Source organism: Mytilinidion resinicola, assembly GCF_010093595.1.
Source record: "Mytilinidion resinicola strain CBS 304.34 unplaced genomic scaffold BDZ99scaffold_14, whole genome shotgun sequence".
NCBI lineage: Eukaryota > Fungi > Ascomycota > Dothideomycetes > Mytilinidiales > Mytilinidiaceae > Mytilinidion > Mytilinidion resinicola.
Genome location: NW_022985450.1, coordinates 5,260 through 29,315, shown reverse-complemented (window position 1 = coordinate 29,315; position 24,056 = coordinate 5,260). Strand labels below are relative to the sequence as shown.

The 24,056-nt window shown below is 50.9% G+C and overlaps 10 protein-coding genes and 1 non-coding gene across 11 annotated transcripts; 6 read left to right on the top strand and 5 right to left on the bottom strand.

The window, feature by feature from the left end:
• Positions 1-1,349: 1,349 nt before the first annotated feature.
• BDZ99DRAFT_73700 (uncharacterized protein) lies at positions 1,350-3,601 on the bottom strand. The gene is made up of 5 exons (XM_033728864.1): positions 3,265-3,601; positions 3,178-3,214; positions 3,007-3,074; positions 1,834-2,959; positions 1,350-1,779 (listed from the first exon to the last, which is right to left on the bottom strand). Exons 1-5 carry the CDS (start codon positions 3,409-3,411, stop codon positions 1,601-1,603), a joined length of 1,557 nt encoding a protein of 518 aa, XP_033574054.1. The 5' UTR covers positions 3,412-3,601; the 3' UTR covers positions 1,350-1,600.
• A 687-nt stretch (positions 3,602-4,288) lies between these two features.
• On the top strand, positions 4,289-6,099 carry BDZ99DRAFT_465022 (uncharacterized protein). The gene is made up of 2 exons (XM_033720449.1): positions 4,289-4,423; positions 4,479-6,099. The coding sequence occupies exons 1-2, from the start codon at positions 4,368-4,370 to the stop codon at positions 5,956-5,958; spliced, it is 1,536 nt and encodes a 511-aa protein (XP_033574053.1). The 5' UTR covers positions 4,289-4,367; the 3' UTR covers positions 5,959-6,099.
• Positions 6,100-7,319: 1,220 nt separating this feature from the next.
• Positions 7,320-8,468, bottom strand: BDZ99DRAFT_447332 (uncharacterized protein; the record flags this gene model as incomplete). The annotated part of the gene is given in 2 exon segments (XM_033718005.1): positions 7,320-8,090; positions 8,107-8,468. The coding sequence occupies 2 exon segments, from the start codon at positions 8,455-8,457 to the stop codon at positions 7,320-7,322; spliced, it is 1,122 nt and encodes a 373-aa protein (XP_033574052.1). The 5' UTR covers positions 8,458-8,468.
• Positions 8,469-9,433: 965 nt separating this feature from the next.
• Positions 9,434-11,077, top strand: BDZ99DRAFT_572987 (uncharacterized protein; the record flags this gene model as incomplete). Its single annotated transcript, XM_033728251.1, has 6 exons — positions 9,434-9,837; positions 9,894-10,057; positions 10,126-10,243; positions 10,311-10,378; positions 10,454-10,971; positions 11,037-11,077. 5 exons carry the CDS (start codon positions 9,434-9,436, stop codon positions 10,906-10,908), a joined length of 1,209 nt encoding a protein of 402 aa, XP_033574051.1. The 3' UTR covers positions 10,909-10,971; positions 11,037-11,077.
• A 600-nt stretch (positions 11,078-11,677) lies between these two features.
• BDZ99DRAFT_536169 (FAD/NAD(P)-binding domain-containing protein) lies at positions 11,678-13,143 on the top strand. The gene has a single exon (XM_033726573.1). It carries the CDS (start codon positions 11,728-11,730, stop codon positions 12,985-12,987), a length of 1,260 nt encoding a protein of 419 aa, XP_033574050.1. The 5' UTR covers positions 11,678-11,727; the 3' UTR covers positions 12,988-13,143.
• Positions 13,144-14,726, bottom strand: BDZ99DRAFT_536163 (uncharacterized protein; the record flags this gene model as incomplete). The annotated part of the gene is made up of 2 exons (XM_033726572.1): positions 13,144-14,612; positions 14,660-14,726. The coding sequence occupies 2 exons, from the start codon at positions 14,724-14,726 to the stop codon at positions 13,300-13,302; spliced, it is 1,380 nt and encodes a 459-aa protein (XP_033574049.1). The 3' UTR covers positions 13,144-13,299.
• A 678-nt stretch (positions 14,727-15,404) lies between these two features.
• On the bottom strand, positions 15,405-15,529 carry BDZ99DRAFT_t60. Its single transcript has one exon. It is a non-coding gene; the product is annotated as a tRNA-Leu (tRNA).
• A 1,032-nt stretch (positions 15,530-16,561) lies between these two features.
• BDZ99DRAFT_572984 (uncharacterized protein) lies at positions 16,562-17,300 on the top strand (the record flags this gene model as incomplete). The annotated part of the gene is made up of 1 exon (XM_033728250.1): positions 16,562-17,300. One exon carries the CDS (start codon positions 16,562-16,564, stop codon positions 17,090-17,092), a length of 531 nt encoding a protein of 176 aa, XP_033574048.1. The 3' UTR covers positions 17,093-17,300.
• A 580-nt stretch (positions 17,301-17,880) lies between these two features.
• On the top strand, positions 17,881-19,079 carry BDZ99DRAFT_500377 (uncharacterized protein; the record flags this gene model as incomplete). Its single annotated transcript, XM_033723716.1, has 1 exon — positions 17,881-19,079. One exon carries the CDS (start codon positions 17,881-17,883, stop codon positions 18,967-18,969), a length of 1,089 nt encoding a protein of 362 aa, XP_033574047.1. The 3' UTR covers positions 18,970-19,079.
• A 309-nt stretch (positions 19,080-19,388) lies between these two features.
• Positions 19,389-20,621, top strand: BDZ99DRAFT_478617 (uncharacterized protein; the record flags this gene model as incomplete). The annotated part of the gene is made up of 1 exon (XM_033722180.1): positions 19,389-20,621. The coding sequence occupies one exon, from the start codon at positions 19,389-19,391 to the stop codon at positions 20,619-20,621; it is 1,233 nt and encodes a 410-aa protein (XP_033574046.1).
• Positions 20,622-22,265: 1,644 nt separating this feature from the next.
• On the bottom strand, positions 22,266-23,542 carry BDZ99DRAFT_73620 (uncharacterized protein). The gene has a single exon (XM_033728863.1). It carries the CDS (start codon positions 23,312-23,314, stop codon positions 22,457-22,459), a length of 858 nt encoding a protein of 285 aa, XP_033574045.1. The 5' UTR covers positions 23,315-23,542; the 3' UTR covers positions 22,266-22,456.
• Between the last annotated feature and the right edge of the window lie 514 nt (positions 23,543-24,056).

Sequence of the window (24,056 nt, the reverse complement as noted above, 5' to 3'; positions counted from 1 at the left end):
CACTGCCGGTAGCAAACAGGGCGCTTTCATGTACATAATGTCGCGTTCTGTCAATGTTCAGATGCTACGGCCTGCAAACCAACAACTTCTCTGGGTTCTGGGTAGACTCCCGGATGTCGAACCGGACAGCCTACAATCTAATGGCTTTGAGGAGTGAGAGTGGTGTGTAGAATCGCGCAGAGATCATCGCCATGGAGTTTCTGGAGGACTTGGGTGTGCAACAATAGCAAAGGCCGAGGTTGAATAGAGGAAAAGGTGGGTGGGAATGGTCCGGCGGTGGCGAGCAGTTTTCTAGAGAGATGAAATAGGATATCTATATAAGTAGTAGTACTGGGTTGATAGTACAGCATTACTAAGTATACTCACCGCTTCTCGGTGTGTAGTAGTATCGTGGGGAGATCGACATCATCAGTCAACAAGAAAGCCAACTTCAGGTCCTCTGCCCTGAGTTCAGGTTGAAGTCGCTTTTGAACGCACTCCCAAGCACGCCAGTCCATCATCTACCCATATCCCGAAGTTTGCTCCAAAGATGCTGTTCCAACCATAAGAGATGAGTGCTGCTCGTTTGAAACCTGCACCAACTCTTTGGCGTGGAGGAACGAAAGACTCCTCGAACCCCCCCTCTCATACCCAGAAGAAAGCCCCGTATTTCTTGCGTTGATCCAAAGCCAGGTGATACTCGTAACCTTCTCGACGGGAGAGAGTTCATTCGGACAGGCTACTTGCAATTGCTACCTGCAATGAGGTGGTCGAGCATGTGGTAAGCATGTGAGCGCTGACACTCTCTTCCAAATCTTCTGGCAGAGGGCTATAAATTCGCCGCCAATACGTAGATTTCTGGACAGCAAGGAGGAGCGCGGGGTAGTTTTCAAAAAAAGGAAGTATTGGGAGGATATGGACTGGTGGGTCTTGGGGATTCAACAAGTTCGATGCATCGCTCTTATGTCCTCGGAGGTTTTTGTGCGGATCTTGGTCAACCCAACAACAATCGAGCAATGGTCCGGCGGAGTGGCAGGAGTTGAGTGCAAAAGCGGATGGGCACGCACATCATGGAGTGCTGGGATTTGGGCTGCCTCGGTAGCAATGTGGTGGTGGTGAAAATTAAAGCAACTAAATGATGAGATATCAGGCTCATTTTACCTATGACGGTGCTGAAAATCTCGTGTCGTTGAGAGAACCCAGCGTAGGTACTTACTAAATCAGAGAAGTACTCACAGAGGAGTTGATCCTCATCATCATTCGGCCCAGACGACGGGTCCTCCATGAGGTGGTGATGTGTCTGTTTTTGATCACACCCCAACATACTCCACACTAATTCATTGTTGTCCCAGGCGTCTTTGAAAGCGCCAGGCAGAAGCCATACAGCCATTCGACCCATCGATTTGGTTCCGAACCGAACCCGAGGAGCTTTCCCTGACGAGCAAATCAGTCCTCGCACGCATTTTATAAGTAGGCGAAACCCGAGGTTGCTAGCACCCATCTGGCGTACAGTGAGCCGAGCTTTTTGTCCTTCACCAAAAAGGAAAAGTATCCAAGCATCATTTGTTCTCGAACCTCACAAGCCGTAGATGACCTCAAGTATGCATTCATCATTGATACATTATGGTGTAGGCCCATCTCCACTACACATAGAATATCTCCGTGATCTCCGTCTCGGCTGCGGGTATTGCCAAGATATTGTTGTCGGGTGGTACGTGGACGGTGGTTCAGAGAGGGGAGTCAAATCGTCAGAGCTGCTGAGGCCGAATGCGGAGTTGATGTAGAGCGCCCATGCGTTGACTAGCAATCATATATCAGCAAGACTTTACGCAGGTGTTAGGGAAGATGACTTACGAAACAACTCCCTCTTCTCCTGCTTCCACCACATATCGCCCTCATCCATGCACGCCATAGAGCTCGAGCTCCGTCGGTTTTCGTTCCACTTGGACGCAATTGCTTGTGGTATTGCTGGGCTACTCCGCTGCCTAAAGATGGGCGACCTCGTCGACCCGGGCTTTCTGCTTGTACTCCGGTTGCCTGGCTCGCTCCATCCCATTGGAACGCCCTTCGATTCATCTGATGTGGGCCGGCTCTCTCTCGTTTCTATTCTTTGCTCTATGACTGTGAAGATGTGTATCGATTCAACACTTATTAGGCTATCCGGAGGCGTTGGATGAATCGCTCCGTTGAAATAATCGGATTGGCGATTTCCTCCTACGATGACGTTCAGGTCCTCTCGTTCGTGCTCGTCGCTTCGAACTCGGCAGTGGTTCGCTCGTTTCAGTTTGCTGAGGCCGCTAAGGTCGAAGTCGTCCTCTTCAGACATCTCGGGAGTTGAGCCAGTATTGAAAGTCGTGTTGTTCAGCGTCGTGCCTCCTCCGTATGTAGAGCGATGGGTGCGGGATGAGAGGATTTCAGAGGACCGACGCCATACCTTCGGGAACCAGCGCGCGAGTGGTATACGCAGGGCTGGGAGACAGGCGCAGAAAATCGCGACACTCAACTCGACCCGAGACCAGATGATGAGCCCGTAGCTTTGGTAGGTTGAATCCAAGGATTTAGTGGATAGAATGATGTATGGTATGCGCAGGAGACAAGTGACTGCTGAGAAGCCACCTAGGGCGAAGATAATGATCAGACTCCGCTTTTCAGCTTTCCTGAGTTTCATACTTCTGAAAATTGGCATTGGAATGGCGAGCAGCACGAGATCTGTAGCGACGTTCATACCGACGAAGATAAATTGGACCGTGCCGAGATCATAGCAGTGCTGGCGGGCGTTAACATCCCAGAATCCTTTAACCGGAGTGCATTGAAATGCGAAAAGGAAGCAGAATACGATAGTGAAGACACCAACAAAAACCTGCATGGCGAGACATATCCGCCGAACGAATGATGAGAAGACTCTACGGTACTGGCAAAGGATTGAGAACTTGACGAATGCAAGGCACAGGATGTACGGAGGTTGACTAATGAAAACTGCCTGGATTTTGTTAGCGGTACGACTAATTGAAGCTTCGGTTGTATTACCAAAAGCTGGCTGCGAATATCATCTGGGGAAAGCTGCCAGATGTGTTTGCCACCGCCGAATTTAATCTCTAAAAGGACAATGAGATTAGCAAAGAATTGTTGGTTTTATGATTCCCTTTGGACGCAATCCTCCAGAAAGCTTCTCAGACCTTCAAGCTAAGCAGGACTTACCATAAAACATTGATATTGTTTCGAGAACATTAAACACCTGGTCATTATTAGCAAGCATATGATATGTTTCATCCACAGGCTACTCACCATAGCAACAAAGCAGAAGAGGTCATCCTTCCCGGGTGCCCGTACCATGAAAAAACGAATAGCAAGACGAAAACAGACGAACGTAGTTGACACGGCGAGCAAGACAACTGCAGTAGCAATTGCGACCGTCTCCCTTGACATAGGCATGACTGCGAGAAGTCAAGATCGCTGAGGCTCGAGGCTCGAAAGGTTGCCACGAGAGCGAGGAGTCTCCCCAGGACATGCAGGGCATAATGCTTTGTGGCCATGGAGACCGCCACGGACGGACGTCAGGAGCTTCATGGATGACATCCGTCCGGACTCAACCAACAGGGCGTATGCTCCCCAAAATCTGACCTCAGATCATCACCCACGTTGCGGGCAGGGGGGGATGAGTGATGGGGATTTACTGCGTGGCAGTGATCTTCTGAGAGTTCACTAGTTCAGGAAGTATTGCTTTTCAACAGTTGTGAAGAGATGACGAGAGACTTTTTCTGATATGTCTATCGATCCTACTGGAATAGACATATTGGAGAAATGAAGAGGATGTTTTAGAGTTCCAGGAATGAGAAAGGGCGCCCATACGCTCAGCAGAAAACGGAAAAGTAGACGACTAGAGGGCGCGCCCTTGTATCATTCGGCATGGGATCCAACAGCCTGGATTCCATGTTGAGCCGAAGCTTCCCGGAGTGGGGACTAACACTTTCTTGGTGAAGCCGCCACGAGGCTACAGTGCGGTTGGGTAGTGTACAAGCTGACAGTGTGAGAATGAAGTCCGATATGGCGCAACGGAGGTTGGTGTTTCAGACTGTGAGGCTGAAGACTGAAGGCTGCAGGTTGGACGCGGCCCCACTTTGGATTTTCCGATTGGCGGCTGCGGAAAATTGATCCGCCTAGCGCCAAAATCCAGCTGCAGCTACAAAACCCCGCGCCCCGCCCAAACTTCGTCCTCAAGTCGCCCGTGTCAACACCAACCCGTTGCCACGGTTGCCTCGTGTCGCGCCTCTTCTTCGAGGACTCGCACGCCGTGATCGTCACTAACGCACGCATACTCACGACCGCAGCGAACCTCTGGGCTAATCGTCAATTGTGCCAGTTCAACCAGACAGACCGACAGCGACATCATGTCCGACGCGACGAGACCCTTGCCAGATGGGCTGAGGAGGCTCATGATGGATAGGTAGGCGTTTCATATCGTCTCGCATTCGTTCACTCGCTCACATCTCTCGCCATAGATCTTCCGCTCGTGCTTCCACCACTCCCGCTTCTACCATTCCCGCTTCAATCGCTCCGGCTGTCGAAGAGACCACGACCAGCTCCACTGACGACTCCCACTGCTGCGACACTACCCCTCCTGATCTCGATCCTCACTATCCATTCGTGGGCCCCGAGTCGTTCAATTCAGACATCGACTTTCAAACACATATCGGCTCATCCTACTCGTGGAGTCCGACCGGCGATATTTTCGCGACCGGCTGCCAGTTATGTCGCAAACCCGACTCCAAGGAATGTCGTCAGTGCAAGGCGGTCCGATACTGTGGCACGGGCTGTCAGAAAATCATGTGGCGGAAGGAGCACAAGGAGAACTGTGGCAAGAACTTCGCGGATCGCCTCGAGAGCATCTTAAGGACCGGAGAACCGCTATGGTACTCGAACATCTATCGAGTGTTCGGCTTCTCAAAGGCGACCACGGGAGGCGATGCGGAGCGTCTTCGTCAGCTCTACTTGGAGCTTCTGGATGCCAAGGAACTCAACATCACTACAGAGGACCTGCTCAAGTGGCGTAGCAAGCGCATCATGAAGGAGAAAGTCCAGGCAGCCTGCGAACTGCTTCTCGCGGATCCAGACTGCAAGCCCCGCTTTTCTGCCTGGTTCATCAAGAACACCCACCTCCTCGACGTCGAAACTAAGGAGCATGACGCTCATCTGACGGCTTGGCGTGGCCTTCATTTGCCGAAAGTCCAGAGCCAGCAGCAGTATGCAGCAATCACGAGCGCCTGGACCAACACCGAGGCTCGTTGTTACATGATGTTCTACAAGCTCTTCTACGGCATGGCGCCTGATGTCACCGACGAGACGTACCGCTACTTCGCCTTCTGTGTCTGCAACATGACACAACACCCAAACATTGCGGATCTCGGCAAGCTCTACGTCGACCTGATGAAGAAGTGCAACTTCCGACAATTCGTCCAGGCCATCGACAACAACAGCCAGCACCCCAAGCCCGGCAACGAGCCAGGTCTTGTGACGTTGTTCAAGTCAAAGGGCCTCGGGGGCCCCCTCCAGCGCTTCCCTCACATCGAGACGGTCCTGTTCAGTCGAGAGTTCCACCAGGCCGTGTGGTACCTCAAGCAGTACATCATCTCCAAGGAGGAGAACTTGCGCCCAGACGGCTTCTTTGGATACAAGCGACTGATGCCAGAGGACGCTGACGAGACACTTACGGCCATTTACTACGAGTACCTGGTCAAGAAGGGTAGAGACCCAATGGCGCTCCATGGGGCCTCTGTGGACGATACTCTCTACGAGTGCGTCCACGCTGTGCTGCCAAAGTTGGACCCGAAGTGTGAGGAGTTGATGCGCAATGGGGTCAAGCGCGTACGCGGCGTGGAGACAAAGTTCTGCGGTTGCGTGGACTCTTACCGTTTTTCCGATGAGGACGTCTTCCACCCAATGATCCCGGCCAATCACGGTCTGGTTTTGGGAGAGCTCTGAGCGGACGGAAGCGCTTCTGGTGAGTGGTCTGGGGTGGAAAATTGGTGGAGGAGTGGAGCTGATTTGGGGGCTGCTGGAGATAGGTACCTGGTTCTGACGTGAAATCAGGTAGATAATGCAACCTGTCTCTCAAACATCGTGAATCTGCAATGCGAAATCGTGAACTCGTGAACTCTATTGACTCGACGACGGTTTTGGGGGCCTTGATATCATCTGAAGACACCCCGGCAGGTAGCGTGTTTGAATACGGAGTATGTAAAGGTTCCAAGCGTTTGAATTAGGACTGCTCCAAAAACGTGGTATGAATACTATGTATTTACTCAAGCAGTCAATCACATTAGCTCTAGCATTCATTTTGCGCACCCCGATAGCACTCGAAGACACTCCCGCATGTAGCGGAATAAAATGCAGAGGATGTAAAGGTTTAAAGCCGTTGAATTAGGACTGTTGCAAAGACATCCTGTAGATGCCATCTTATTGCGCGAACTCGCGAATTGCATACACTCCACTGTTCGTGTTGCATACCTTTATACCACCTTAAGACACCTCCACGCCTATCAGGGTTTAGGAACCATAGATGCAAAGTTTTAGAACCTGTGAATTGGAATTTTTCCAATGACATGCTGGAATTGCTGTCTTTTTCTCGTACTTGTAAATCGCATAAGCCTCACCATTCGTTTTGCGTACCCTAATAACCTTCCAAGACTCCCCCGCGCCTACTGCGGTTTACTAACAGTGGATGTAAAGAATTCGAGAGTGTAAATTAGAGCTGCGCGAAACCCTCTCTTGAAAGCTATCCAATTGCTACTACCCCTGAACTAGACTAAGTCCAACGTTCCTTTGCACGCCCTCGTAGCAGGCTGAGCCACCTCACCGTGTATGGAGTTGGAAATCCAGAGATGTCATAGTTCGAAGCCTGTGAATCAGGCCTGTTCTACATCAGCATGGGAATCGCATTCAAAATCTCAAGCGCGTGAAGTGAACTGATCCACTGCACCTTTTGCTCGCCCTGATACAAGGCTCAGCCACCTTAGCATGTATGAATCTCGGAGATCTAAGATGTAACTTTTCTAAGCACGTGAATTAGACGTTCTCCAAAACCATATGTGATTTGCACTCTAACTCTCAACCTCCTAAATCGAGTGACTCCAGCGTTCATTCTGCACGGGCTTGTAATAAGCCGAGTCACCTCTACACGCACTTAAATCTAACCCTTAAGACGTAAAGGTTTTGACCCCTTGAATCAGATCCGATCGAAAAGTTCTCGATACCAGTAATCAGGCTTCATAAGCTAATAAATCTAATGAGTTCATTATTCCTTTTGCACGACCTCATAACACATCAAGATACACCTTGCCTCCTTAACCTACATTCCTCTTCCATCCCTTCTTCCTCCAATCCCCCAGCTCCACCAGCCCCTCAATCTCCGATACCCCTTTGTTCAGCACCTCCCCAACCTCCCCGTCATGCGCCCCAATAACCCAAACATTTGCCCTCTCCGCCATCGCCTTCGTCCTCCACATGGTCTGCACAGCTAATTCTCCATCACCATGCATCCCGCTCTTGCTACCCGGTGGCCTCGCCGTTCTCAACGGCTCCCTGAGCAAGTTGGCGTGGTGGAAGCAGTCACCACCTAATAGTACCCAGTCATCCTCCTCTTTCCCTTTCCCTTTCCCTTTCCCTTTCCCTTTCCCTTCTCCGCCTTCGATCTTCACGCGTACCAGCACCATAACATGGCCCAGCATATGCCCCGGCGCATCAACCAGATAAGCGCTCCCGTCACCAAAAAGGTCGCATGCACGGTCAAACGCTCCTAGAGGCTTCCATCCCAACTCAGGGATCCGTCGCTCCACCCCCTCATACAGCCCATTTTCCACCGCTTCCTTCACGACGCGCCCCCTTTCCCCATCCTCCCCTTCCCCGGGAATTGAAAACTCAACAACCTTCCGCGTCCCATCACTAGACAGATCACTCGCCCACATCGCCGCCTCCGGGGCTTCAGGATACCCCGGCCGCGCCTTCGCCACGCTCCCCGGACCCACCCAGAGTTCCGCGCGCTCTAAGCCGCCGGATTGCGCGCCGTCGCCGAAGTGGTCGAAGTGGAGGTGTGTGAAGAGGACTGCTTTTACGAACTCGGACTGCTTTTACGAACTCGGGCTGCTGGGTGGGAGAGCCGTGGTGCCGTAGCACGTCCACTGGGCTTTTGGGATAGCAGTCGAAGTTCTTGAGCACGTTTTTCTGGAAGAAGGGTGTGGTTTGGGAGAGGTCGGGGCGCATGCCGAGGTCGATGAGGTAGGTGGCGTTGGACGGCGGGTGTGTGAGGAGGAAGGTGTAGACGGGGACGAGGATTTTGGAGTTCGGGGGGTTGGGGGATAGGTAGAGGAGGTGATGGGGGATGGTGAGGGAGCCGGCTTGGAGGATGTGGAGGGTGTTGGTGCTGTTTGTGCGGGACGGGGGAAGGGGTTGCCAGGGGAGGATTGGAGCTTCAGAAGAGGACATGATTGACGTAGGATATAGAAGCTGTTGGAATTTTGTTTATGGTATAAGGATGGGGAGGTTATAAGGAGAGTATGGGAATGGTAAGGTCATGTGACTGCGATTATTTCAAGAAGTAGGAATGTTTTAAAAGAAGTGGTTTTATATAAGGGAGCTGGCGTTTCAAGGAAGAGAGATAGGATTTGCGACGAGTTTGAAAGCGGTGGTTGGTAATAAGTGTGAGAGTGTGGAGGACAAAGCTGACGTCACGCCCTCTACAGCCTCCACAGCCTCCTTTCGTCGACGCTTACACCTACAACATACCGCCATAAGATGGACAGCAACCAACAACGCTGGAACTACTTCTCAGTTGTGCTAACAGTGTCAACTTACTGCAGACTTGCAGCAATGAACCGAGGACATGCTCTCAACGAATGTCTCGATCGTGATGGATGAGATGGAAACGACGTCTGATGATTTAGCTTCAAGCTACACTGAAACTCAGGTCAAACCATCTTCATGAATTCAGTCTTGCACGTCCAAACTGCACTGTTATTGGCTCTCTTGCTTTACTCAGACGCAGCCCCGGAATGACAGCGAGAACGCGAAATCGCTTTCAACGCATCGTCTCTATTCGAGGCTACTGCTCATATAATCGCTCTCTGAATGGAAACGTGCGTCTTACGTTCATTTCGAAGAATGGAAGTCATCATCGCGATGGTTACGCCATCAACGAAGTGCTGGATGCTCCTGGTTGACCCTTCCGGACAGCGCCTGCCAAACCTCCCGTTGGTGATCGATCACCTTCCGATCTCTTGCTGCTATTCCCGATTTTCCTTTCTTATTCTCCAGTCGAATCCTATTCATATCTCGTCGATCCTATCTCAAACCCTCGTGTAACTCTAGGCCTACAGCTCTTGTTACCCTCTACGTCCGGTCTTTCTCCACACCCATTTCATCTATCCAGCAGCGGAATCTTGCATCACCTCCATAGATCGCTATGAAGCCAACATCCATGGGATACGTGGTTATCGGCGTGATGGTCTTTCAAAGTGTTCTGTCCTTTTGTTTCGTCTTCATCAGAATCTGGGCCAGAAAAGTGATTCTCGGTGGCTTCAAAGCGGATGACGCCATTCTTGCCTACTGCTATGTTCGTTCTCTGTCAACTACAAATACTCATTCGTCCAAAGCAACTCATGTTCAGGTGTCTCTTGTCACAATAACAATCCTTTGCAGTTTGGCGTCCTTCCATGGCATGGGCGCACATGCCCACGAGATCCCTCACAATGATCTTATCGACGCTACAAAATACATTATCATAGCGCAGGTGGTCAACTGCTTCAGCCTCGCAAGTTCGAAAGCATGCGTGGCTGGTTTCCTTCTCTATATTGTCAACCATAAAGTGTAGTTGATCCCCCCCACGCTGATGCCCCCGACGTTGCTAAAACAATTGGAGGTAGCCACAAGACGATCCTCTGGGTTTGCACAATCACAGTCGCCATCCCATGCATAATTCTTGGCATTTCTCTCATCACGCATTGCCAGCCCGTGGACTACACATGGGATGCGGATGTCGGAGGCAAATGCTACCTCAACATGGGCCTTTTTGGTGAAATTACTAGCTGTGAGTTAGCTGCATTCTTCTTTCGGATGCAGACCTTCTTAACCCCATGCTGCTAACACTATTCAAAGCCTGGACATGCGTCGCAGACTTTTTCCTCGCTGCATTGCCATGGGTCATTCTTCGAAAATTGAAGATACCACGCCGAGAGAAACTCCTTATCAACCTCTCACTCAGCGCATGCGCATTGTCAGTGACCTACCTCAACTATGAGACTCTATGGTGACACGTTCCGGCGCTGCTAAATGTTCTCCAGCGCCGGAGTCGCCGGCATATTCCGCACAATGAAAGGCAATACACTGTCTGCGCTAGCCGACTATACTTGTAAGCTGATCTCATCCCGGCCTAATTATCGCATCAAACCCTTGAAATCGTCTGCTCATTTCACCTCTGAAACAGTCGAGTCCACCGATCTTGAGTTGTGGAACACCACCGAGCTGACCCTTAGCATCATCTCCGTGTGCGTTCCGGCGCTTCGTACTGTCTATCGCCATTACAATCCCCCGAAGAAGGAGGCCAGGAAATCTATCTCTATCCCTCTGCCCTTGGAGTTCTCCGATCGCTCACGGATTAGCACGGCACTCAAACCCCTCCGGGCTACGACTAGGACCACCATCATTGGCGGGACACCACAGACCATGGGAAACTCCATGGGCACGTACGACTCGACGTTGACGACGGATTCGATGAACAAAGAAGAGGAGGACGAGGAGGAATACACCGGGGAAGGAATCTCGGCGAGGACGACGGTTGCTATTGAATTTGCAGAGCGTGATGTCGCGGATGGAAGTGAGGGGCGGCCGAGGCAGGACTTCCAGAGGAGCTTTGAAGACATCGATTCGGTGGTGCCATGAGCGCTGCTAGGGAGGTCTGATCGTTGATTCGGGATGCCCTTGAGGTCGCTTCTCTGGGGCCATGTAAGTATATCTCGAGATCTTCCGATACCGCCCAGACAATGACCTCCACGCTGAGAAAGGCACAGTGCTGTGATAGAAGTCTACCTACTCCGTTCTGCTTCAGATATATCATATTCATATGATGGTGGCCTGTCAAGCCCTTAGCTGGAAACCTGCGTGCGAAAGCAAGTCACCCATTAACTATTCATATAGACAGTAAAGTGTTCTAGGTAAGCGCGGATTTCATGTACAGTCAGAACTTCCATGCCGATCTATAGGCTCGGTCCTCGATCACCAAACCAAAGTCACTCTGAAAGGAATAAAATCATACCGTCGCAGGTCACTCAACAAGTCACGCTTTCTTCCTAGCCGGGTGCGAGAAATCCCGACCGCCCGTCAAACCATCCCGACCGCCCGTGAATATACTCCGACTGTCCGTGAATCGCGGGCTGAATCACGTTATAGTTTGCGATAGCATTGGTGCATAGTTCACCTCGCGAAGTTGTCTCGATAAAGCTACTACTCACTGGCTCGAGTTTTCGCGTTGCGTTCGCGTTGGTGAGGTAGAGATGCTGCTAGTCCCCATTAGGAAATACTTCACGAGCTTTATGGAAGTCTATGACGATATCTAACCCGCATGTAGTCCACGAATGCTTAAGCGATACAAAGGGTATGAGCTTCTGAGCATCGCTCTCGAGGCTAAAATATATATATTCTTCACGGTCATGCAGATTGCTCTGCGCCAGACACCGAAATTTGCAAAGACGACAAAGAACAATGTCCGCATCGAAGATGAAAATCCTCATATCTGGGGCAGGCATCGCGGGGCCTTGTCTCGCATACTGGCTTGCCAGAACGCATCTTAACGCAGCCGTCACAGTCATGGAACGATCGCCTACTCCGAGGGTGACCGGCCAGTCTATCGACATTCGTGGTCCGGCAATCGAAATCATGAAGAGAATGAATTTGGAAGAGGCTGTTCGCTCCCGGAACACGACAGAAGAAGGCACAATAATTCTGAATGCCTCAGGGAAGCCTTTCGCTCACTTCGAAGGCGGCGATAAAGGTGGCGATACCTTCACTGCCGAATACGAAATACTCCGGGCAGACTTAGTCGGGCTTTTCCTAGACGCCACCGAGAGCTTGAGCAACGTCAAGTACCTTTACGGCGATTCTATCAAATCTCTGGATCAGACAGAGAAGACCGTCAAAGTGACATTCGCCGGGGGATCAAGCGACACATTCGATCTCGTTGTCGCCGCAGACGGGGGCATTTCGAAAACTCGAGACATGATCCTGGACGAACACATCACCAAGAACTGCTACAACTTCCTAGGCCAGTACATTGCGTTCTTTAGCATTCCAAGCCGGCCTACCGATCCAAAGATGTGGCAATGGTACAATCGCCCGAACGGGCTCTGCGTTATGCTACGTCCGCATCGGAACCCTGCTACTGTGGGGGCGTACCTGTGCATTACCACACCAGCACGCGGGCAGCAGGACCCGGCTGTCGAAGCTGCACTGGATGAAGGAGTAGAAGCCCAAAAGCGCATCTTGCACGAGTATCTCGGGAATTTAGGATGGGAAACAAAGCGGGTGTTGGAAGGGATGGATAGCGCTGAAGACTTCTACATGAGCAGGGCTGCGCAGGTGAAGCTTCCAAAATGGACGAACGGACGCGCTCTTGTGTTAGGAGATGCAGCCCATGCAACTTTCGGAGTTGGAACGACCCTAGCAATCGAGAGTGCGTACATTCTAGCTGGAGAGCTGTCGAAAATACAGAGCAGCGAGGATATTCCACGAGCTCTGGAGAGGTTTGAAGAGGTTTATCGCCCACTGTATACGAAGAGTGAAGGGCTTCCACCTTTTTTCCCACAATTCACATTTCCGCAGACAAGTTGGGTGCTGTGGATCAGAGACTCGTTATTGTGGTTTATAAGTAAGACCAAGCTGTACAAGCTTCTCCCGGCTGATGAGGGAAGTGGCCTTGAGCTACCGAGTTACGGCTGGGTCGACATCCACCGAAAGGATGAGTGAGAGCCATATTTGGGATGATTGGCGAATGTTTAGATCTGGATTCCATGATATCTCTGCTGTTTACCTTAGGGGACCTTCCACTCTCCGTGCAATCTACTCAAGAACGTTACTTCTACTACTGTTTTGTCGACTTCAATATGTCGGTCACTCCAGGGCGTGGTAGAAAATTTCGATGAGATTTGAAATGGCCAGGCGCGTAAATCAGACCAGTTTCAGAGCTTGTATTGCGAGGACCTACATTACGCCTACCATGAGAAGAACGTATCTGCAATCCAACTACCAAAGAAAAGACAAACCCATATCCCTGATGCCTTAATTTCGGAGGTGCAAATCCTCCACACACGAGTTCACCGGCGCTCTTATCCTTCCCCTGAACGTCTGCTCCAGTTCATCCGACTTAGCCTCTGCCAGATATGCCTTTACCTTGCCCTTCACTTCCCACTTCCCGCCGTCCCGATCGCCAGTCAACGGACCGCACGGCCACCTCACCGCATCCTTACTCCCAGTATTGTTCCCAAGGTGACGGTCCTCGATAGAGCAGTGTATCGTCTCATTTGTGTCCGTCAAGCTCATCGGTCTTCTATACCCGCTCACCAACGGCAGATTCCTCGATGCCTTATCCACAAGCCAAGCAAAGCCCTTCTCATCACTGCTCGTCTCCCCTTTCTCCGTTCCCCAATACTTTTCCACCTCCTCCGTAAGCGGTAGCTCGAGATCCAACAGATACTCCCGATCAAATGCCAGCAGGCCACGGCTCTCACACTGCGCCACCATCCAGGCGAGCGTGATATCCGACAGCCACCGCTGGCTATACCCACCGCCGACATCCGAATGCTTCCCCGAGAACCAACACTGCGTCATCTCCCGCAACCTCCACGTCTCCTCATCCCCCGCGCCGCCATTCGCCGACGGCGGCACCTTCGGCATCTGCCACAACGTAGGCCTAAACGCATTTCGCGTCTCATCCAACGCCAACGCATGGAACCCATACCGTATCTTCGGCGACAGCTCCGCATTCCTAAACTCCAACCGCTCCGGCTCGATCCCCAACAGCCGCGCGACCCACGTCATCGAGAACCACGTCGGGTCAAACGCAACCGTATCCCACACAGCCACCGCCTCAATCGCCCCCGCCGCCGCAGGCTCTAGCAACCCGTTCTCCGTTAGCGTCTTCAAAAACTGCGCCTGCTTCTCCCCATATGCCTTCTTCTCCGCCTCCGTCGTCCGCGCGTCCGTCTCTTGCTCCTTATAATAGAGATTATACAGCTCCGGAAAACTGTCCATCCCCTTCTTCGTCAGCAGCCCGCACGCAGCGACCAGCCCCGCGACGGCCCGCGCCGTGTACGCGCCGCGCGAGAAGCCGACGAAGTAGATGGCGTCGCCGGCGTCATAGTTGTTGGCGAGGAAGCCGTAGGCTTCGCGCACATTGGCGGAGATGCCGATGCCGGCGGCGCCGCCCAGGAGGCGGGAGAGGGGGGAGGCGCCGACGCCTTTTTGATAGTAGACTATTTGCTGGATGGAAGGGGAGGAGGGGTTGGGTGCGTATTTGCTGAGGGCGCGCGCGAAGCGGGTTACGTTTGTGGGGGCGGCGGTTTGGGAGTCGGAGGTTGAGTCTTGCCACGTGCCTGGGGTGGTGTTAGATGGGGATTTTGAATTTGGAGGGAGAGCGTACCGTCGCAGAGGACGATGAGGCGTTTTTGGCTGCGGTCTTTCAGGGGGGAAGGGGTCTGGGGAGCCATAGTGTCTCAAATAGGATTGTATCTTCAAGCGGTTTTTGGAGCAAATATTTTGAGTAAAAGACTCGGGTACGGAATTACTGTACGAATTTGAGGACTGAATACTGTTTCTGACAACTACCCAAGCATCTCGCTGAAGAGGGGACAACGCGAATAAGAACTCAGAAAGAGACACGCAATGAAACAATTGGAGAGATGACACTCAGCCCTTCAGCCTTCGTCTCACACCGCAGGAGGGCGCGAAGGTTCTTTGAAAAAGCCTTCTCGAAGCCACATGATGACAGGGGGCGCTTTCTCGCCCCGGCTTTCCATTCACAGCTATGCCAATGCCCTTTGGAAGTAGGAAGAGATCTCTCATTGGATGATCAGGTCCCATCTAGACGAGACCTGGATCACACCTCCTTACAGGTCCTTGATGGCAGAGGAGGCAGCTGATGAGGTTCGTTGCCTTGTGCGGGGATGGAGGGTGTGGAGGAGGGACGGGGCCGCGAGCTGAGTGGAGGCGTGCGCGCCACAGGGTGTGCCTTGCTTTCAGCACTTCGTGTCTAAAGAATGGCCTCTAAAAGAGCAAAAAGAGATGGCTTGCAGTCTCGCGCAAGTGTATATGATTCGCCAGAGGCAAAAAAAGGCAAAAAAAAGCAAAAAAAAGAAGTTCTAGATCAGCTATAAGCTGACGGACATTGCACTGTCCGGGAGTCGAACCCGAGCCTCTTGCTTGGAACTAATGTATATTAGTAAGAGGGAATATATTGCACTGGTGAGTTGGGATTCTTACGGCAAGAATCCTACCGCTGGACCAACAGTGCGGATTGATTATTTTGAAGGGTGCAGAAATAATTCGTCCTATAACCCTGTTCAAAACGGTGCCATGCAAGGGCGAGCAGTGAACGTGCCAAATTTCGGCGGGGAGTTAGACTTCGGCAACTCGTTCCGAGGCTGAGCGCGCACCTCATTCACACCTCAAGTCTTCACATTGACCTCCAAATCTTTAAGCCCACAAAGCTACGTCAAGCAACGCGCTATCACTGTACTAACAGTTACATTGTTACCGCACTGGAGAGCTAATTCGCAGCCAGCCGCAAAACCATCGAATCCGAGCCGCTGCTCTGGCCAAACATTTCTGGTCCATACCTTTGTACAAACCAGCCTATGGAGGTCGCCAACATCATTAATTGGCAGCCTGTACACTTATCGCCCCCTCTTCTTCCAGATCGACCATCCCTCCTTCATCGATTTTGGAGAAGTAGAACTTGAGGGACACATTGACTGCGTCTAAGGTTTAGCGCTGGCTCGGTCCCATCTGAAATCCCGAATTTCTCTCTTCCGCTTCCATCCCTCAACAGCTCTACCAATGTTGTACGTTGTATTCAGACTGCTCATCGGGCACTCAACACTTCAGAACCCAATAAAATACCGTCAGCTCGAAGATGCTCCAGAGTCACCTCGAGACATTATCTCACCGTAGGGTAGTTCCAAACTTTCTTCGGAATTTTGAAAACTGAGTATATGAGGCCTCTCCGCGTAGCGACTTTCCGTCCTTGGTCTTATTACGTGACAAAACAATGTGACACGCAGTATTGTGTAGGTAACTGCAAACGTGTATCTGCTTGAGTAAACACTGAACGTCTGTCGCATTGTTTATCAGCACTGCGTATAAATGTGTGTACAATGATAGTGCGTTGAAATACATAGGCTCCCGTACATTTCTTTTCTCATCATTCCCTTCAGATACACAATTAAGGTTCCCAAATCCAAACCTCGTCTCAGGACGCCTTCCAAAACACCTTCCAAAAATCACACCAAACCGTTCCCACCAAGGAGCATCGTCATCTGTAAGTATGCCTTCACAACAAGTACCCTCCAGCGAGAACGAGGCATCTAATTCCGCACCAGCGCAGATCCAGACACCCGTGGACTTGCATCAGTGGCGTACTTTGCACCGACAATCTTTTTTCGGTCTCATTGAGACGTTGCAGAACAACCTACGAATCTCGGACGACTCGTACCGCATGGTCGGCGTCCGTTACCACAAAATCAGCCCAAGCATTCGTGAGTTCGCCGCGATTGACGCAACCGCCAAGACAGAAATCGCTGAAGCATTTGAATCAGCCATCTCGCTAGACGAACTACACCTCTTCGAACCCTTCAGGCGTGCGCAAGATGTTCTCAGACATGCTCGAGCTGCAGGGAATCCAAATCTGGCCCTGGGCCTCACTGAAGAAGGGCTGAATATGGTATTCCAAGGTCAAGCTCAGCAAGAAGAATTCTCCGGTCGCATTGACCGCTTGTCCAATTGGGTAAATGCCCTAGAAGAGACAGACAACGAATGGGCGGGTAATGACGCGGGGCATGCGATGGTTTTAGAGTAGCGCACAGGTGAGCCCCTAGCCCTCCGCGATGAAGAGGTAGTCCAGAAGTGGGTTCGCTCTCTTCCGGAGACTTCCAAGCAACTCCAACTCGGGCGTCCTATGAGCGATATCATTAGGGACCTGTTCTCGATTGGGGATGGGTACATCTCTGAAAATTATGAAGGCTGAGAAGCTCCTGTCTGTCACATCATTGCCCTATCACAGCTACTAATGCTCTCTGAATCGCTGCAGCCATTCTAGCCAAACTGAAGATTGCTAGCAACTCTTTCGAAAGAGTCGCCCCATCAATACATCGTAGCAATTGTCTAGAAGAATTTCAGATCTAACATTCATAGCTTGATGTATCAACCATAGAGACAAATTCTTCACTACAACAAGTTCTGTAAGTACATCATTGAAAGATCCAATCCACAATGCAATGACTAGATTCTAATAGTATTTCGGACCTCAAAACTCATCGCAGCGACTCTGACTTGCTCTCCTCGTGAATGCTGGGGACTCCTAAGGCTCAGCATTCATTGACGAGGACACACATTGTGCATTCACATCAAAATCTTCTTTGTTCACATTTGAGGAGACAATTCACTCGCTACAGCAGCGTTGAAGAGCCTGGAAAATGCAATATCCAGCTTGATCCACTTTCAATGTTTTAGATATATTCCTGTCGACTCTGAAATTCCCTTCCCTTACAACACTCCACTGAAACGCTACCGACACGCCCGTCACCCCTTCTATCAACTTCCCAGCCAAGGAATCTTGAACCCTCATAATCAATCGCATCAACCAGCATGCCACTGCGTTCTGCTACTCAAATATCTGGGGCTGATCCTCCATCAACACCTGAGCTTCAAATATCTCCAAGCCGACCCCCAACCCCCAATGCACCACGTCACGGTCCAAATTCACAGGATTGGCCGACGCCTGAAGGTTTAGAGGATCCTCGGGACTTGGGATCCCCAATTCCCACCAACACTCCTAGGAACGAAGCGGCTGCGATCGCAACTGATTTGAATGCAGAGAACCAGACTACTACCCAAATACAAGTCGTCGAAGACCCTGGCAATACGATCACAGAAGCCCTTGCCGACTTCGGAATCCTCGCTCAAGAAGAGCCGCCCGTGGAAGCCGAGGAAATCGAGCGTCGACGGCTTGCTCGAAGACAACAATCCTTAAACACACTACTCGGCGATTGGGGTATGCAGCTAACGTCGATGGAAGACTCATATCAAGACATCGGCGTCAAATACCATCTAACAACCGACATTGCTCGGAACAAAAGTCTTACTCGAGAGGCTCGAGATGCCCTTTCTGCCGCCTTCTCCGGTCAACCGCGGGCTTTGATGCCCCTCTGGGACAACCATCGCCGCGCCGTTGCACACCACAACATCTTACGTCATGCCCTCAAGGAGCAGGTTGAGGACGAGGGAGTTTACTTCGCGCGGATTGCGAACCTCATGGTGCGAGCCGAGGAGGAGTTGGATACCTTCCATTCTCATATGCAAAAAGTCAACGGACTAGTGCACCGCGTCGAAGACGTCGAAATTGGCCTTGGAACAACCGGTCGCTACCGTCGAATGTACCGCGCCAATGCTAATGCTAGGCGCCTTGCTGGGGGTTACCTCGCAGACCCACGGGTCCACGCATGGGTTAGGGCATTGCCAGAGACCCCGAGGCAATTGGCATTAGGCCTTCCTCTAGCGCAGATCATCCAGGGGGTGTTCACATCTGACGAGACGGAGCAGGTCTCGGGATCAGAGACCTCTGATGATGGTTCAGAGCACGGTTCTGAGCATCATCCTAATGATGATTCCGGAGATAGTTCTGGGCAGCATCACGATGATGAACGTGGTGAGAGCGGCGTCTCGCAGTCTTCTTAGAGCAGTCGCATGCCGCAGACTGATATCAAATGGGGCGGTGATCTAGAGTGAATAGAATCATCCAGAGATTTGATGGACAGGTCTAATGCAGCATTTTAGATATTTCAGATAGTGCTAGACCTAGAATACTCTTGGTTAGATGACCATATCCACATTGTACATTTAGATTGAGCCTTCTATATTCGCTTCTCTGACCTTCATTCACCCTCTACAATGCCGTGAAAAAGTGATTGAGCATTGTATCCCCATGGTGATTCACTCTTAGGCTTGCATATATTTCCTCCTCTCTGCCCACACTTCTCCCTCTCACCACTTTCAACTCAAACTGATACCCACTCCGCTTTGTATCAGCCTTTCAGAAAGCACTCCATTACACCATCAACATCAACCCAAATACTAACTCAACTCAGCAAGCTAGTATGCCGCTTTCTCTAGGGAGCATTACCCCGATCAGCCCCCCAGGGACTCCGGAGAATCAAATGCTCCTAGATCGAGTCTCAAATCCCAATACACCACCTCGACGACGGGTTAGCCGTTTCCCTAGGTCGTTGAGGGACCAAGAGCAGAGGGACCAGGGGCAGAGGGACCAGGAGCAGAGGGACCAGGAGCAGATTCTCGAAGAAGTCCTCAGTCAGGTTCCCGATTATCTGGATGGTGACGCGGCGCTCCACCCATGCAATGACAACCGGGGATTCCAGCCACCAGCATGGCTGCCCCCCGAAGATCCGGAGCGCCCTTGGGAGATGGAACCCCTAGTTCCCACGATACTTCCTCAAAACAGGGTGGCTAACATGGCTGACATGACAATAGGAGCTCGTGCCACTACTACGGCAATCGCACAAAACCCAGCTCGATGGGATCGCGAATACTCCGACTCACTCGGCCGCGCAGCCTTTGAGCTGACAACGCTAGAAGATGCCTACATCAGACTCGGCGTCCAATACCACTACACCACCAATGCGGCTCGAGAAACCTCACTCTCTCGAGCGCAACGCCACACGCTGTCTACTGCGTTCAATGGTCAGCCGCGGTCCACACATCCCCTCTTCGAACCCCACCGCCGTGCCTACGCACTTTATAATGAGGCGCACCATACCCGCCATGAGCGTGGCATTGGCGCAGAACACCGCGCAGAACACCGCGCAGAACATCGCGCAGAACACCGCGCTCGACTCTGCGACCTCATGACGCGAGGGGCCCAGGAGACGCGGGTGTTCACAGAGCAGATTGCCGCGCTCCACCAACTCGTGTCGCTCGTCGAGGATGCTGACGCCCATCTATCAATGGCAGGTCCTAACCCGCCAACACACCGCCATGCGGTTCAGGCTAGGCAGCACCCGGATGAGTATCTCGCGGACCCGCGGATTCGCGCGTGGGTCATGGTGCTGCCGGAGACGGCGAGGCTGCTGGGGCTGGGGCTTCCTCTGGCGCAGGTGATCCAGGGGGTGTTCGGGCCTCAAGATGATGGACGGGAGATGGCGGCTGGGTCTTTTGATGGTGCAGGTGGTCATGTTACTGCACGCCGCCGCAACCTTTCGCCTCCGGTTCGCGCTGAGAACTCCGAGCATAGTCCTACTAACGTGTTCTACATGCATGTGGTGGTTACAAGCGAGTGGTGGCGCTTAATTTTTGGTGCGATTTGGACGTTTTGACACCCCAGCAATCTCAACAACCATAAAGTATTAAATAAGATTATATGAATGCATATAGTATTTAGCTCATTTCAATAGCTAGGCAATAGTTTGGAGTGATGTGTCTCTGTAATTCTATTATATCGTAGATCTTACCCAATGCTAGGGGGCCAAAACTCTACTATAACTAAATGTGGCCATCAAGAGACCCTAAAAATTTGTCTTATAATATTGAAACAGCTATGCATATCTTTATTCTAAGTTATAGATTCAAATCTTTTATAGTTGTTGAGGTTGCTGGGGTGTCAAAACGTCCAAATTGCACCAAAAATTAAGCGCCACCACTCGCTTGTAACCACCACATGCATGTAGAACACGTTACTGACGAGGTCATGGAGTCTGATTCTGACAACATGGCGAACTATAGTTCCGATTATGTCACGGATTCTGATTCTGATGATGTTATAGATTCTCCCTAAAACAGCTTCGCAGCGGGGGACTAGCTCCTGAAGGAGTTGCGAAACTGAGGTGAGAGTGGATTGATATGAAGATCTCCCAGGTAGGCAGGACGCAGCGCTTCAGACATTCTGGATGTTGTCTAGTTTTTTGGTAGGGGCGGATAGTCCACGTTAGGTGGCTACATCTGATTAGAGCATGAAGTCGAAATGATTTATTTGCTCTCTCCTTTCTATTAGAACACAATAAAAAAGCAAGCCCTAACGTCCCTCCCTGCGTGGCGGAAAACCCCCCGTGTCGCAAAATATTCATTGATAAGCATCACAACTCTCTCCCCTACGATTTTCTTAAGTTATAATTATTGTGTAATAATTCTCTGGATATTTGTTCCCAGGAAACTAGCGTCCAGCTAAAAAATACAATGTTTTTGATTATGATGTCGATCATTCCTGCTTACGCATCTTAAACTGCATTCATTCTATACCCCTGCTCTACCATAATTATTTACAAAATTTCAAACTTCGGAGCACTATACTAATAGATTTATATCTAAAAAAGATAACCCAGAGCCTTGTAAATCATATACCCGTTGAAATTATGCATTCCGGAATTTATCCGTCTGAAGGGGGCAACAATGTGTCTTGGCGTTAGAAGTTACGCGCTTACGTAATGCAGTGGCGGATGCTTGGCCAGATGTATTGTATTCTACGCTATGCCAAACTGGCTCTTCGTGTGGCGCTTCAACACGTCACATGCTATCTACTTTGAGCAGCCGAGCGTTCTTTGTTGCCAGCTGTCTCTCGTCCCTTCCCATCACCACAATCATAGAAATAGACCGAGCCAGCCAGGTGCTGGCGCAAAGCCTCCCTTCAGATGTACTTAGGACATATGCTGCCTTAGCCGAACGGGGCAATGTTCCCCTCTCCACACTTCACCATCGTGCTCAACGACGCTCGAGAGAGGAGTTAGTTTGCCCAAAGCCAGCAATACATAGTGCAATCATGAAATTTGGCGTATAAGTCTTTTAGCGAGCGCTCATTCGTCAAACGTGAAAAGGCATACATCTTGTTCATTTATCCGTAACGTAAGTCCCATGCCCAATATTGAAAAGTGAAGTTGCTCATGTTATCCATAACGGTGTCATATTCGATGAAACGTGAAGGATCCCCCGGGACCATATTACTGGCACGTTGTACCAGCATCTTCACTTTCTTTTCCATTTCCGATCCTCTATCATTCGAAATGAACCGCCAGACCCAATGCACCTATGCGCTAAAGACCATGGAAGCCGTAATAGTAACTGCTAACGGTAAGGTGAGGGCTTGTAGGTTGACCGAAGTTGCGGTGGCGAAATGCCAATGCTTGGTGATGACTGCCGAAATGCCGACCACGATGAACACCTATTGTAGCCGATCATTACGGTTGACGTCAAACTGCATCGTAGCCAGATCTACGTAGCCTAGAGCAAAGTATCCCAGCAAAGTGTATTTCAGGGCCTTTTGGACAAATAGTAGTGCAGGAGAGTCTTGGAATACTCGAATAATGAGATCAATACCTATCCAGAAGGATAGTATCCCGACAGAGGGGCGTTCCGATAAACTCGCCGTAATGACGAAGCCTATAACGGGTAATGATGACCAGATCGGCCAGCTCGTGTCAAAAAGGCTGCCGCAGTAGAGCTTGTAGATGTGTAGCGGAATGATGATGACCGCTTGTAGGGATGATAGTATGGCCGTTTCGAGGATTCGTTGGCGATAAGTATAAGGAGAAGCGGGAAGGCGCAGTACGCCAAAGGTTGAGCGCTTGATTGGAGCGGAAATGATGCTGTTAATGTCTGTTTCTTCTGCCAGAGGACTAAGGCTGTCGCCCAAGATTATCGGGATAATTGAGTCTACGCTGATCGAAGTCGTAATGAAAATAATTGGATCGTTCTTTCTTCCGGAGGCCTCGCGCTCTGAGGATAACGAATGGCAGAAAACCGCGGCTGCTTCAGCACACGTAAGGCCTTGAGTACCATTGTTCATGGAATTAGGCGGTTGGGCATCGTAAGCAAACGTGACGATTCTCGCCGGTAGTTTCGCAGCCTTCAATCGCTCGCAGCAATCTTCCTGCCGTTTTCGATGTGTGACTAGCTGGCTAAAAATTACCACGACATCGGCCGCGCTGCTTGGAGGATTCTCAAGAATACGAAGAGAAGAAGATGATGCGCATTTGGTGCCGCTCAACGCAGGGGCGCTGACTGTCGGTGTTAAGTCCATGTTGTTGTAGGGCGCTGATGGTGCTTAACAACAAAGCCAAGGCGTAACGCCGAAAGGGTGGGGTGGGAGAGAAGCGTATTGGAAATGTTGCCTGAGCAAACCGGTCTGTGGGGGTTGATGGCGCCTCGCTCTTGTTTACTGTTATTGTAGCTGCAAGATCCTGTTCACAACGGAGGCGAGATAATGAGGTATGCGCTTCGGAGGCAGCGCCGGGTCTTCGAACGTTGATGATAATGCAATATTGTGGTTGATGTTGATCGCGAAGCTAACATACAGATTGACGTTTTGGTGGGGTTATCACGTGACTGAATTACTGGATAGACTGCAGAGACTTGCGAGCTGGGTTAGTCATCATTGTGGCTACTAAGTGTGGCGGACCATCTGCTGAGTGCTTCGGAGCTGGGTCCTTGCATTCCGAGCTTCCGCAAGCCACTGGCCTTGTAGCCACAAGCTTGGCTTATGGAGTGACATAAGTAAATTACACCGGATGATTATAAAGGACGGCGCGGGGTTGTTTCGCACTAGCTGGGATTGGAAGCTACTCTGATCGGAAGTACCGGCCGGGGTTTGCGACCTTGCACAAACTTGCGCGCGACAGCAGACATAAGGCTAATAATAACTTCCCGATATCGTAATAATGTTCTTAGGCTTAGATAGCACTGTTATAAGTATTACACTACGCATACTACGCATACTACGCATACTGCGCATACTACACACACTACGCATACTACGCATACTA

What these genes read in the sequence shown, in the direction of transcription:
- BDZ99DRAFT_536169 (XM_033726573.1), top strand. Translation starts at nt 11,728, where the DNA reads ATGTCCGCATCGAAGATGAAAATCCTCATATCTGGGGCAGGCATCGCG.
- BDZ99DRAFT_73700 (XM_033728864.1), bottom strand. Translation starts at nt 3,411, where the DNA reads ATGCCTATGTCAAGGGAGACGGTCGCAATTGCTACTGCAGTTGTCTTG. An exon ending in AACAATATCAATGTTTTATG is followed by an intron (nt 3,075 to 3,177) that starts GTAAGTCCTGCT and finishes TTGTCCTTTTAG; the next exon opens with AGATTAAATTCGGCGGTGGC. An exon ending in ATATTCGCAGCCAGCTTTTG is followed by an intron (nt 2,960 to 3,006) that starts GTAATACAACCG and finishes AACAAAATCCAG; the next exon opens with GCAGTTTTCATTAGTCAACC.
- BDZ99DRAFT_73620 (XM_033728863.1), bottom strand. Translation starts at nt 23,314, where the DNA reads ATGGACTTAACACCGACAGTCAGCGCCCCTGCGTTGAGCGGCACCAAA.
- BDZ99DRAFT_465022 (XM_033720449.1), top strand. Translation starts at nt 4,368, where the DNA reads ATGTCCGACGCGACGAGACCCTTGCCAGATGGGCTGAGGAGGCTCATG. An exon ending in AGGAGGCTCATGATGGATAG is followed by an intron (nt 4,424 to 4,478) that starts GTAGGCGTTTCA and finishes CTCTCGCCATAG; the next exon opens with ATCTTCCGCTCGTGCTTCCA.